We start from the raw sequence: 15,215 nt of genomic DNA, 5'->3' as shown, positions 1-15,215 counted from the left end.
GGATATATTAGTCATCCACTCTAGCAAGGGTTCTAGTTGAATCTATTAAACTCTTATGTTTCAGGCCTCGCTGCTGAATGCCAAGTATGCAATCTCTATGTCACGGAAAATCGGTGCAAGGGTATACGCATTGCCAGAAGACATTGTGGAAGTAAAACCAAAAATGATAATGACAATATTTGCCTGTCTCATGGTGAAAGATTTAGAGACTGCTCAAGATTAGAGGGCAGGATAATTAGGTCAGACGAAACAAACATTTTGTAACCATGGTTACCGTTATTAATCCAAGACCAGGCCATGATCATATATGCAACACTTAGATCAATCGTCTCTAGATTTGAATAAGTACGAACCTGAACTTATAGAACAAGTATGATCCTGGACTTATTGTTGAATAAGTTTAAAAGTGTGAAACTGGATTTATACCCTCGTTTTTGATTGGTCAGAAGTACTAAGGCTTCTGATTGGTCAGAAGTACTGAGGCTTCTGATTGGTCAGAAGTACTGAGGCTTCTGATTGGTCAGAAGCCAGGGTATGACATTATATACCTTAATTTGTTAATGAAGATACTGACATTTCATTGTTTAGTAAAATTAATTTCTCTCTGGCAGATGCCAAATATCTGGCTTTCTGTATGGAAAACAAACCATTGGTTTTACTTTAAAGTTTACAAGTCCTCATTGGGTGGTTATAGTTCCATTAATCGATAGCAAAGCTTAAATTTTTACTTTGATTATAGATCATTACATAAATTAGTGAAAATACAAGTCAATACTGAATCAATGTCTGTGTTTCAATATTTCTAATACATATCATGCCCTATATCATTATCCCCTTAGACATAGGTCATTATGTCTAAGTTGATGGGACCGTGAATAGCAGTAAATTGTAACAGTATTTGAGTTAAATGAGTTGGAATGTTTAACGAGCTTTTATAGCGGCCAATGAATCCTTCCAAATTCGTTGGATTTTACGTGTTTGAGTTAACAAAAATTTCATTCATTTACATTTAGGCTATTGCTAGACATTCTATTACATCTGTCATTTTATATTCAAATAGTCCTTTTATGTTTTTCTCAGAAAATGTCAAAATATCCCATCATCGACATGAACCTAGCATCCCTTTCTGTAATGGTTTTGTAAGAACCGTACATCGGGCTTATTAGAACAATAAACTGGATCTTGTACAGATCCTCGCCAACAAATAACTCTGTGATAGACTTGTATAGCCATTGTATCCACTGTTTTACTGATGTTTCCATATATATCATTGTGCTTCTTGTTGACCGAATGTCGCTCTATATGATTATGAATGCCATCCATATCCCTGTCTTTGGACTTGAGCAAGTCAAGAAGTCATTATCTGGCAAGACTTTCATTTCTTGTTACTTAGAGGAACAGAACACCAGGTTTTAGAATAAGGAAATCAAATTCACTAGATGCACTAGATAAAAGGTTCAACAAAACCTGTGTTGAGTAATATGATAATTACTGTTATATGTGTAGACACTGTCACAGTACTTGTGCTTAGTAATATGCGACAAGCACCTGTTAGACTTGCTCAACCCCCGGACATTGTTATATCGACAGAAAGCGTGTCTTCGTGTTGACCTAATATCTTGTATAATATACCTTCTGTAATTGACCATATTTGGGAGAAAATTGTGATGAGATGTTCCTTCCTTCAGGTAGAATTATGTTGTCCATTGTCATTTGTAAACATGTACAAGTAAATGGACCAACTATGAATGAAAATGTGATTAATACATGGACAAAGTGTATCAGGTTTTTGGACCAATATCTTCATTTACATCTGGATGCATGATCATATATTTATGTGATTTTTTTTATAATTGTTAATTCTACCTTTTCCAGTTACTTTTTTGAGAATTGGGAAATAACAGAATTTATGTAATTGGACCAGCTATATATGTTATACCTTTTCAGAATAAATTAACTTAAATTTATAGACATTTCTAGTAAATGGTGGCCGGTTCATGTTGACTTAAAGTCATGGATCAATCGATCTAGCTCTTGCTAATAGAGAAAGAGTGTCTAAGTATATATCGTAGGAAAAAACCACTTGATATGGTTCTTGATGTTTTCAAATAATTATCTTTTTCCAGTATTTTATGCAATTAGTTATATTTCACATGATATAGTTTATATTTCCATAATTTGTTGATTAGTGGAAAAACATTATTTTTTATATGTATGTTGTTCTCCTGCTTATCAATATATAGTTCTATTCATTATTTACTAGTGTCTGCTGAATTTGCAGCTTTGAATTTAAATCTACATATCTTTTCTTTATATTGGGCAGGCTTTTTCTGTTCACTGGTTCCTAATTTGGTATTTGTTCAAAACTTAGGGCATGACAGGTTGCTAGTGTTATTTTGAACAGTAAGCTGTATCTGTTAATCTGTCCTGTTTTTTTTTTGTTATTTTGTTTGCCTGGATATTATTAATGTGATTCTGTTGTTGTTTAAATAACAGTCACTTCTATATCATGTTTAAGGTTCACCCTGAAATCTTAATGAGAAAATACATTTATAAGTCTGAAATGGCTGATGAAAATTTAATACACTACTGCTTATGCGATTATCGTGATGGTAATATTTTACAAATATGCAAAATATTGCAATTTTTAGGAAGTTCATTCTTTAGGTGGTTTAAGGAAATTCTTTGTGGCATTGAACTTCAGACATTAGTTTTAATAGATAATCTTATATTTTGAAGGGAGATTTTTGTTAGTAAATCCCCCTACATTAATTTGTATTTGAAGCCCATGCTTGACCTATTGGTGTTTTCAAGAACACATTGAAATAAATTACGTCGATTTAAAAAGATAGTTCATTTACACCATGATTGTTCATTACAAAATAGGAATGCAGCATTATTTGGAGGATATTTGACACAGAATAGAATAAATATGTCTTAGACAAAACACATTAATTCTAAGGCAAGGTTAAGGTGCTGGTACGTATACACTGATATGCATGTTTTTATAAATCATATTATTTCAGCATTTTCCCATCTAAACATCACACAAGTAAATTCCATCATCATCTTGATCAACCATTCTGTTTTGAATCTGAATGCGAAATCATGTTTTAGCTCATTCACCCCAGAAATTTCATAATGGACTGGTCTAGTCTTTGATTTAGAAGAGCCCAAAGTTTTTTCAGGGGTGAGTAGGTTTACAAGTCAATGATCGTTACTGAAATCTGGTAAATGTTTCTGCTTTATGTTAATTAACTGTTAATTTAATTTTGCTTCTTTGATGTTTCCCTGTTGCGTATGCTGCTTTTCATCATAAGAAAAAAGTCCCCATAGATTTGGTTACCGAGATGGAAATGTGCATGTGAATTATGTGTGAATGACAAAAAAATTAAAAGAGTTTGAGCAGGCAACTGGTAGAAAACATTTCAAATTTTAAAAACAAAACTTAAACTTTCATTATATAATGCTTTGGAAAGGCAAAAAAAAAAAAATTTAAAAAAAAATTAAGAAATATGAACGAATGATGGATAATAATACATTTACAAAAATTCAACGTTCATTTCAATTATAATGTTAATGAAATTTTATATAATTTGAATTATACCATATCTATTAATATTTGTTAAAGTTTTTTTAACATGTCTATTATTCTTTTGCTTTTTAGATATATTGTATATATAAATTATATATATATATATATATATGAGATAACACCTACGATTAATCATATATACAAATAATATTCTTCATATAATGTTAAGTTTTTTCTATATGTACGGACCAACACACAGTGTGAACATTTGATTTATATTATATATAATTGTTTCATATGCAAAGAAGAAATACTTATAATTTTATTTTAAAACTGATTGAATTATTCGTAGTTTACACCAGTTTATCAGACATTGTCCTGCTGTATACCTATATATGTATGTATGGTTTGGCTAGCCGGAGGGACAGGTGACCAGAAATTAGGTCAGATGTGAAAAGGTTATGTAGGTAGTAAGTAATCTTTGATAAATAAAAAAATATATATTCAACAATTCCCGTTGTGTCCGTTATTATATATATTGAGTGATGTTTTCAGAATGGATAGGAAGTTGATTGAATTACAATATACTCCGTAATTAGCACCCATGACTCTTTGAATATTGTAATAAAAGGGGTCCATATTAGGGAACCAAAATGAAAATGGTGTATAATAATAACTCCTTTAAAAACGTCAGTCACATTTAACTCTTTCTGTACCTTACGTATTTTTCGGCTCATAAGTCGCAAAGACATGTAAACGATTTTTACTCAGTTTTTGTACACGTATAAGTCGCAGCCAAAAGTTATGCCTACCGAAATCACCCCAAACTAATCTGCAGTAAACAAGCCTATGCTTCTTTCCTTTGATATGCATTATTATGTCGTGATTCAGATGTGAAAAACTAGCAAGTTCATGTAATATGGGATACAATGCTGATTGTATAAGCATCATTTGTAAAATATCGTGAAATCCATGGGAGGGATGGTTACGGCGAATACGGTATTAATGTCACCCGGTATGGTACTGCTAATTTACAAAAAGCAGATAACCAGAAAAAGGCCAACTAAGTCTTCAATATGGTCTAAGGCCGTCAATGAACTTTCAATCAACGATCCTGTGCATTGTTATTTGCATGAAACATAGATGAATCCATATAACGACGATACAAAAAAAAAATCCACACTGAAGTCCAATCATGACTGCCGGCGCCATCTTTGAAATGTTGGTTATTTAGTGTAGAAATTTTCTGTCTGGATATGGGTTGTGGGGATTGTCAACCATCTACTGTAAGTAGAAAACTTTCTTTATCTTGTTCAGTATTTCGTTGTAGTATGTACAAATGAGTTTGTCAAAATTAGATAAAACTATCGAGAAACTCGGGAGAGAACTTTTGACGGACGGTGGAGACACCAACATCAAACCAATCCTTATATCTGATAGTAAAGGGTTTTCCCTGAGAAATTCTTATATTGGGGCACGCTTTCCGCTCGAGCTTTGGTGTATCCCGGGGCGCTAGGACCAAGGACCTCGTCGACCTGATAAGCGAAAGACTTTCCAAAGCTGTGTGTAGGCACAAATCAATAATATTGTATTTATGGTCAGGAACATGTGACATTGGCTCCAAATTGGCAAATACATTTGTCTCCAAATCTGGCAAATACAAGGCAATTTCCTAACAGAAACATACGGTAACAAAGTGTCATTATGTCTAATAGATTGCCCCACTTTTAGTGCCGCGACATGGAATCTATCCAAGGGACTACCAAATGATCCCGATGATTTATCGACAGATGACAAAGAAATAACCAGACAAGTTCGACTATTAAATACGTACATCGAACAAATTAATCTTAGCAATAACCAAACGAACCTGTCCCTGTACAGTCACATGGTTAATAGTCGAAAATCCTGCGAGATGGTGTTCACCGGCGTGAAGTTGGCGACTGTATGGACCAACAAGATTTTGTGTCACGCTCTTAATATCAAACAAGACAAGCTCAAACAGCAGTCCGTCACATGTATAATACCTACAAAGCCGGAAGATGTACTTGTTCTTGGTGTGAGCTCGGAGGAGGACTGTGACTTTAACTAACGTCCACAGATAGGAGTAGATGACAGTAGTTTGTTTTCTGTAACACTGCAATCCAAAACTGGAAAGTTTTGAGTAGGTGGGTAATACCCGCCACCATTATATTATATTATATTATATTATATTGAAAACTGAAATTAATACATTTGTGAGTGCATTATTTGTCAAACTAACCAGTCATTACCCTATATGTCTGACTATGTACCAGCTTTAGATAAAGCCAGATAAAGGATTGAGACCCTATTTAACTCTATACATCAATATATTGTATATTATTCGTGTGTAGGTGGGTTTACCTGTCACCACGTTACTCCCTGCTTTTTTGTATATATATAACTGACTTGGATATTTTAAGTCACTTTCCTCTCTATTCAATAATAAGGTATATGAGTGTACTACATAAATAGCACATTGATAATTGAAACTCTTGCACAAGGAATATTTTGACATATACTAACCTGTAAACATTGTGACACCCAAAATGAGTTAATGAATATGTACATGTTCCACTAAGTAGGTGGGAAATACCCGCCACTCACTGATTACAACCTATTTTTGGATTCTTGTAATTACTTTGTTTATAGTTTACATAAATATTTTACAAGTATACACAAATTTATACATACTCGGACTGTGCTGTATCAGTATCTGTTGTAGGTGGGGTTACCTGCCACCCCTTACTGTGACCAGATCTCTGTATGAATTCTTGTACTATCAGTAGCCACAGTTAATGTCCAATGTTTTTGGAGACCATTACACATGAAGTGTAGGTAGGTTTCGACCTGCCACAATCAAGTGCTAATTATTACTTTATTTATATCTGTAATATTCGACATCCTGATCAACATATTTGTGGTTTTTTGTCTCTCATCAGTCCAACAACAGTACCTGTTTGTCAATATCTATATAATAGCCTATAACATGAGTTGGTGAGGTGTAACTCGTCACTCTGCTAGTCAAATACAGTTATTAGTAATACTTACATTCACAAACATGACGGACAAACAATCAGCTTTACCAGTGAGATCGGTGGACACAAAACAGATAAACAAAATCCCAAAAGGGCACGACAAGGCTCTGAGAATGAAATATGTGGGCGTTGTGATTCAAGGCTCGATACAAACTCAAAAGCCCTTCGCTGTTATCTATGTGAACAGTATATTTGTCAGCGTTGTTCAAGTATCTCGGATAATATGTACAACTGTATAGTAAATGGTGAACTTGAAAATTTCCTTTGGACGTGCTCAACATGTGCCAGGTTACAACCAACATTGATAGGGATGGGTTCAGACCTAAGGAAACTCTGTGACAATACCAATCACCGTTTCAACAAAATTGAGTCTCGTTTGGATAAACTTGAAATAGACCGCAAGGATCAATTTGAATCTGGAATGAATAGTACCAAAGAAACTGCGACATCAGACATTACAAGAGAATTTAAAACACAGATACAAGAGTTAGTTGATGAACGTCACAAAGAGCTAGAGGAGCGCAAGAACAAGAGGCTAAATATCATACTGTTCAATGTCCCGGAAAAGACTGACCAGAACAACATGGACAGGAAAACCAATGACCAGAAGGATATAGACGATCTGACACAAAGCCTAATCGGTAAAAACATCAAACTTACCACTCAATTCAGAATGGGAAAGTACAATTCTGCCAAGACCAGACCTCTTCTTATAGTAATGATAGAAAAGTCAGAGAAGAAGGCACTCCTTGAAAATACTCGACATATATCGGATAAGGCTCCGACTCGTTTGAAAAAGGTTATCCTGAAAAGTGACCAAACAAAAACACAGCGAGAAGAAAGAAAGAAAAAGAGAGAAGAAATAGGAGCACCTAAACACCCTCCCTCTAATAGTGCTGAAACAATACCAAAAGATACAGAACTGTTTACACCGAGACGTCAATCTAAAGGCACTCAAGGTAGAGAAAGACTAAACCTACAGTCAAGCAACACAACAAAGGGGCCCAGGACTACACTTCCAAATATACCTCATCTCCCAAAAGGAGTTATTACCAAAGAATCCTTAGACACTATATCCACCAGCCCTATAGATCCAACTAAGTCTCTCTAACCATGGTACCTCAATGTCAGATGATCTATACTCGCAAGAGACCCTACTAGATCACAGAGATGACGTAACCTTCCCATATGCGGAAACATCAACCTTCGGGGACACAACAGGAAACACTACAGTAACTGAGGTCACAGATGATGAACCAACATCACCAACAGTAGAGAGGACATAGGATACAGATTTTACCAATTTTAACCGCTATCAAGGATTGGCAAACCTTAAAGTTTTATACAGTAATGTGGACACGTTAACACTATCAAAAGAAAACTGAACTGGAAGTAGAAATTAAAGAAAAAAACCCGGACATAATATGTGTAACGGAAATATATCCAAAATATACCCTTGATGTCATCAACAACTAGTCATATTCTATCGATAACTACAGTGTTCATTTTGGAAAATCTTCAAAAAAGAGAGGTGTGGCCATTTATATTAGATCATCTATTACCCATGACGCAGTAGACATTAATACCACCTTCGATGAATATGTTATTTGTAGAATAAACCTAAGAAGAGGAGATAATTTAGCCATATGTTGTATTTATAGAAGCCCTAGCAATAATGAAGATAACAACAATAAACTAGTAAATCTATTGGAAACCATCTCTAATGGTAACTTCTCTCACATATTACTGGTGGGTGATTTCAACTGTAAAGAAATCGACTGGAATACCAACACAACCTCTGAAGGTGATGCACATATCGCCACGAGGTTGTTGGAGGTAACAAGGGACTGCTTTTACAACCAACATGTCAAAAAGACCGACAAGAATTAGGGAGAACCAGATTCCATCTTTACTCGACCTCATCCTAACAAATGAAGAAGGAATGATTACAAACATCAAGTTCAATCCAGGTCTAGGCAAAAATGATCACCTAATGTTAGAATTTGACATTTTATGCTATGCTGAAATCCTGGAACAAACCATCGATAAACGCAACTTTCTTAAAGGTAATTATGTATCTATTAACAAAGAGTTGGCTGAACACGCATCAGAAGATACTACAAATATGGATGCGAATGAACATTGGACACACCTTATGAATATTTTATCTACCAGTATCGAAAAACATGTACCATTATACAAGAGGCATCCAATGATATCCGCAAACCAAATATCAATAAAGATGCAATATCTGCTGTAAAGAAGAAGCACCAAGAATGGACAAAGTATCTCCACTGCAAAACAGACAACAACTATCAATCATACAAAATTGCCAGGAACAAAGCCACAAGACTGTTGCGATTATCACAAAGATCTTACGAAAAATCCATACTGAAAACATAAAGGATAGCCCAAAACTCTTCTGGAACTATGTCAGATCAAAAACAAAGACAAAATCTACCATCACCAGAGTCAATAATCCAAATGGAGACCTAACAGAAACAGATAAAGAAACAGCCGAAGTTATGAACGATTTTTTTTTGTCAATGTATTTGTGGAAGACGGGAATACCAATTTACCCCCGTTACCCAGGAGGAATATAAATAGTCCACTGATAGATTTTGAAATCACGGAGGAAATAGTACTAAAGGCACTATCTAAGCAAAAACCAAATAAATCACCTGGTCCGGACGGAATTCATCCGAAACTTCTACTAGAAACAAAGGACATAGTAAAGCCTTTAACCTCACTTTTCAAAAAATCAATAGAAGAAAGTGTAGTGCCAAAACAATGGACCACAGCAAATGTTTGCCAAACACACAAGAAAGGATCAACAAAGGATCCAAATAACTATCGTCCTATTAGTCTGTCATCTGTACCCTGTAAAATCTTGCAGAGGATAATACGTGACAATATCATGGAACAGCTAAAGATCAACAATTTACTGTCACCAGAACAACATGGATTTACGCCAGGCAAGTCTTGCACAACACAGCTCCTGGAGGTAAAACACTGGACACAGGCCCTTGACAACAACAACAACATCGATGTTATTTATTTGGATTTTAGTAAAGCCTTTGACAAAGTGTTCCATAGACTCCTCATATACAAATTAAAATCCTATGGAATTGGAGGCAAAATTCTGTCATGGATTCAACAATTTCTGTCGGGACTACAACAAAAGGTTATTATAAATGGAACAAGCTCCAAAACCAAAAAAGTAAAAAGCGATGTACCTCAAGGAAGTGTACTCGGGCCCATACTATTTCTAATTTATGTCAATGACATCCCAGAGGTAGTGAATTGTGTTACCAAACTATTTGCGGATGATACCAAATTGTATTCAAAAATCAACACATTACAGGACTGTGAAGAGCTACAGAGAAATATTGACAGGATCTCCGATTGGACTGACCTCTGGTTAATGAAACTAAATAAAGAAAAATGCAAGCATATGGAAATTGGAAATATCCCCATTAACAGACAATACACCAAAAAGGACGGCGACAACAGAATATGACTTGGGAAAACCAACAGTGAAAAAGATCTGGGAGTCACAATAGATAATACCCTGAAGTTTACAAATCAAGTGAATAAAGCTTCAACAAAGGGAAACCAAATCATGGGTATCATTTTTAGAACATTCACGTATCTTGACAACCAAACTTTTAAAACACTGTATAAGACTCTGGTTAGACCTCATTTGGAATACTGTTCTGTCGTTTGGTCTCCCTGGATTAAAAAAGATATAAAAACCATCGAAAACGTCCAACGAAGAGGCACAAAAAGACTAGTAAACCTCAAAGATCTCTCCTATCCGGACCGATTGAAGACCCTGGGTATCCCAACACTTGAATATAGAAGACTGAGGGCCGATATGGTGGAGACCTTCAAAATTATCAACAAAATCGATATTGTTACCAGTGAGAACATGTGTACTCCAATGAGACACACAGGTACAAGAGGTCATAATAAAAAAACTCTACAAGAAACCCTTTCGTCTCAACTCGGCAAGAAATGTTTTCAGTAACAGGATAGTGGAGTCCTGCAATTCTCTCCCTGTTGATGTGGTCAATGCTGAAAACCTGAATATTTTCAAAAATAGGCTAAACAAGCACTGGAAAAACCACGCCACGAAATTTTCACCATCAACCTAGGAAAGACATTATATTATACATAAACCTAGGACATACTATTAAGGATTTAAGCAATCATTTTAAATATTTTACCATTATTGTAAATATCACTATACATCTTTACAAGCCGTTTGTGGCTTCCCAATGATGTTGGACTGATGAGAAACTGATGAGAAACAAAATGTTATATAACCATAAATTAGTTCAATCCTTAATGTTTACATATGCCCCTATATAGTCAACGGGAGGGGAGTTGCGTTCAAATTAGCGTAAACGCAACGACGTATGAATACAAACCCAGAGTAGGATCGGACTACTTCTAGTTCACGCTTCGGTAAGATTTCGCGTCATATGATAATCTAAATAAACTTTAATTACTTAATTTACATTTTACCTTTTCACAAATGACAGATTTGCTTTGAATTAAATAAACTAAAAAACGATTTCGGTCTTCTATTTGTCTCAAGACTGATCCTTAGGTGGCACAGACAATATCATGCTCGTCATTAGCCTACTCTGTTGGCCTACTGTATGAAGTAAACACAGTTTCCTCGTTGTCGGATTCGATATAATAATAAAGAGTTGTTACTAGATCCAATTAAAATATATTTGACATCAAAACAGAATATGTGTCAAGCATTGTTACGGTAATAAACCACAAAAAGAATCGCTGGTCGAGGCTACAACCGGGGGCTTTCCTCAGGAATGTTCGATGAATTCCATAGTTACGTCGGTCACACACCATGCAAACACTTGTCTATCATCCGTACAATAAAATAAAAGTCGGGACTATGAAAAATATAGTCTATATCGCGTACGTAGACCGATACATACATTACAAACATTCAGCAGCTCAACAGTCATACCATTTGATCAACAGGCTATTTCACAGTTACTTTCCTCGATTGAAAATCAAATATGGCGGCTCGCTCCACTTCGGACCGCGTCACTACCCTGACAACAATAATATACCGGTATTCGTCCCGCCTCGGTTATCTCAATTTTTATTCGAAATGGACATTATTGATACATTATCAAGTTGAAAAAAAAAACATAATTTAAAAATAATTTAAAAGTGTCAGTGGTATATTTCAAATCAAACTGCAGCTATAACATTCAACAATCGGAACTATATCTTCGGTCATCCTGACTACCGTAGTTACCCAACTTAGCAACCATCACCGTTTTAAATTTAACGTAAATGTAGACTTATTTATGTAAATATAAAGATTAAACAGTGTTTTAATTGCGTTAAAGGTGGTATGAACGCAATGGGATAAATACATATTCTACATGTAGCGCTACGCGAATTGAATATGTCTGTATCCCATTGCGTTCATACCACCTTTAACGCAATCAAAACACTGTTCAATCTCTATTTTCAGTTCGCTCGGCATGTCTGAACTGAAAGGCCATTGTCACTATGTTGATATTGATTACCAAGGAAGTTAACCGAATTTTGATTACACGCACGAAAGTGTGTGAGGGGTCTTAAGAATGGAAGGAAACGGGAGTGCTCAGAGGGAAACCATGTGACAGGAGACAGGTAATCCTTGAGAATCAAGGCTTTGTGATAATTCAAATTCCCTTGTGCTATTAGTCCAAACGTGATACATATTCTTTGTTACTTTTGATTGTTGAAAATGATTTCGGGTTAAAGGGAGAATATCTAGGTCAATGTTCCTAGATTTCAGGTCAAAGGGACCTAAAAACAAACAACAGTAAACCACGTTAATTTACAATGAATCCGTGGTTATACCATAGTGATTTTCATTCCTGATCAAGGTTCATATAAGATGTCTGTAATATGTGTATATAACGAACTATGCTTACGACGAAGTGATTTTGTTGGTCTCCATAGGTTCTTTTTAACCGTGCTTCACCGTGAATTTGTTTCTAAATGACAATTAAACGTTCATTCTCCACTAAATGTACAAATTCCATTATCAAGTGTCCTCTATCAATATCGGGACTTAAAAACCATGTTTGTATATCATGTTTGTTTCAAACGTAAAATATATTGATTAATCTTCGAAAATAATCAAGTGTTGTTCCTCTGACCAATTAAGATTTTTCTCATCATCACATTAAATATGGCTCTCGTGACGAATTTCGACTGTCCTCTTAAGCTATAATGTATTTCATAAATCAACTGTGACTAAGGAAATGGGTAAATGTTACATTTTTTTCTATCATATCATAGATATTAGCATACGCAATGAGAATAGACAAGTATTGGCACACAAAATGCTTAGATATTTTTTATATATAAATCATTTTATCATTGTCACAAACTATGCTGGCAGATACGTTACACAAACAAATAAAATCATGTACACAATTAATGTATTATCAAATGTCCACGTTTTCTCCGTGATAATGAACTTTAATATGTATACTAACTTTTACCTTTATGACAAGGACACATCCATTAACAATTAAATGGACAGGTGCGATCTAATCTTGAAAATATACATGTTACGCAACGACATCAACAGATACGTTACTACTATGTACTTGATTACCTAAGATGCCACTTTCCCACAGAGATAAATTCACATCACAGTTTGTAAAGTATATAATACTAAGTGTTACAATGTTTGTGGTTTGGTCGACAAGTCACACGGTGTCATTTAAATGATGAGAGAAGTTAGTGTCGGTCAGTACGTTACCGACAGATACGTTATGGAAAAATACCAATATCGACAGAAATTCTCACGCTTGTCATAAAACATTCGAAATTAGCTTAACCACGTGGCAAGTGTCCGAGAGTTTGTCAATAGTTTACAAGCGGGAAGATTCGTTGTGTTGCCAGTGTTGGGAAACTCGAAATAAGAAAAACCTTTACTTTCCTTTAGTATATACCTGTACATAGTAACATATATATACATTTCTGATAATAATCACGTGATTTCTAACACTAGTTAGCTGTATTGATTAAGCTATTAGGTATATAATTAATTGTTAAATGTATAAATCACATATCAAAATAGTAACGTATCTGGTATAAAAGATCACGTATCTGTTTGATTAAAGATGTACCGTTAACTCTAATATTTAGTGTAAAACTAATAAAAATACTGTGACATCGACTAATTCAAATACATTTTATAGCCAGATATTGTTAGAATGTTTGTTATACTAATGATACGGTAATGTGATATATAAACATGGAATAACGTATCTGTTTATTTGGTAACGTACCTGTCATATTTGGTAACGGATCTGTACTTTTGTACGTAAACCTTAATTTGAGTGAACTTGGTTTCATTTGTAGCAATTTGTTTCAGACTAGATATGGTCAAAAAATGTAAGTTTAGGGTTGTTTGTGGCAATCAAGTATGACGGAGACTGATACGTTTCTCAGGCGAAGGAAGGCGAGGACAATCAGAATGAATTATTCCTTTTCTTCATGTCAAAAAACATCAACAAAGGACAAGTGAGGTTTCGTTGGCCAATAATATCAGACGAACTGTTTATCCTGAGTTATCACATCTACCTGTCAGCCGTGCGGGTCGTTTTTTTTCTAATTAAATGACAAGAATGCCGAAACCATCCGCAGTCAATGGGAATCGGTGTAGACAGATACGTTACCAATATGGTACAAACATAATCATCTCTTCTTCGACGCCGTTTTCAATAGTTTTGATCTATCGTTTGATAATATCGATGTTGCAGTCTTGACTACAAGTTTTGAAGCAGATTCGTGTTATTGAATTCGTTTATTTTCTAATACTTCATAAAGACATATACCAAGAGAACAGATACGTTATCGCTGCTAATTTAGGCAAAAATCATCTAAAGTATTGCAGAGAAGTGAAACCGCTGAAAAGTATGTTTTCTTTGATGCATTTTGACGAATTTATGAAACAGAAAAACATAATAATCCTGTCAGATTTCTACAGTCATATATTCAGTATGTTGTAACATATACGTTACTGTTTAAAGCAGGATTTTAATGTCCTATACAGTAATTTGTGATTTATACAAATACAAAATTACTGACATGTACTGATGCAGATAAAGGTACAGTTTGATAATAAGGAAAAATATAGAAACAAAATACTTTGGTACTATTTTTATATGAAACTATTCGAACACACTTATGAATCATACAAACCAATATTCACAAATGAACTTTTCATAACTGCAATTGATAAAGACAAGTTGCTTTCGAGACGGACAAATGGCTTTGAATGGAAAGAAAAGTCCAAAACCAAAGCAAAAATTCTGTTAAAGTGTATATTTTGTGGCATTTCTAATGACAAACCTCAATTTAGTTCATTTTAACAAAGTCACGTATCTGTTATTTACCAAAATATGACGGTTGACTGTAACAATTATAACTTTTCTTTGAGTAAAGATAGGAGCCAGCCCTTTTGGATTTAAAAAGTAGGGATATTTGCCAAAAAAATGACAATACATAAGAACTTTGTTTTCAATTTTCATATTTTATGTTTTCATTTCTGAAAACATGCAAATTAG

The 15,215-nt window shown here is 34.6% G+C and overlaps 1 protein-coding gene across 2 annotated transcripts in view; it reads left to right on the top strand.

Moving 5' to 3' along the window:
- LOC138330123 (plastin-1-like) overlaps positions 1–4,048 on the top strand; it is a 29,706-nt gene extending 25,658 nt beyond the window's left edge. Inside the window, exons 13-14 of one of the 2 annotated variants that reach the window (XR_011209531.1) lie at positions 65–430; positions 483–4,048. Coding sequence is in view for 1 of the 2 variants with exons in the window: in XM_069277518.1 (XP_069133619.1) it covers positions 65–223 (159 nt within the window). In the remaining variant the exon portion in view is untranslated. Of the gene's footprint in view, positions 1–64 lie in introns of both variants that reach the window. The other variant, XM_069277518.1, reaches the window with a different exon arrangement.
- The last annotated feature ends 11,167 nt before the right edge of the window (positions 4,049–15,215 follow it).

The sequence above is a fragment of the Argopecten irradians genome, chromosome 8 (genome assembly GCF_041381155.1).
Source record: "Argopecten irradians isolate NY chromosome 8, Ai_NY, whole genome shotgun sequence".
NCBI classification, from domain to species: domain Eukaryota; kingdom Metazoa; phylum Mollusca; class Bivalvia; order Pectinida; family Pectinidae; genus Argopecten; species Argopecten irradians.
This window is presented reverse-complemented; position numbering and strand designations above follow the sequence as displayed.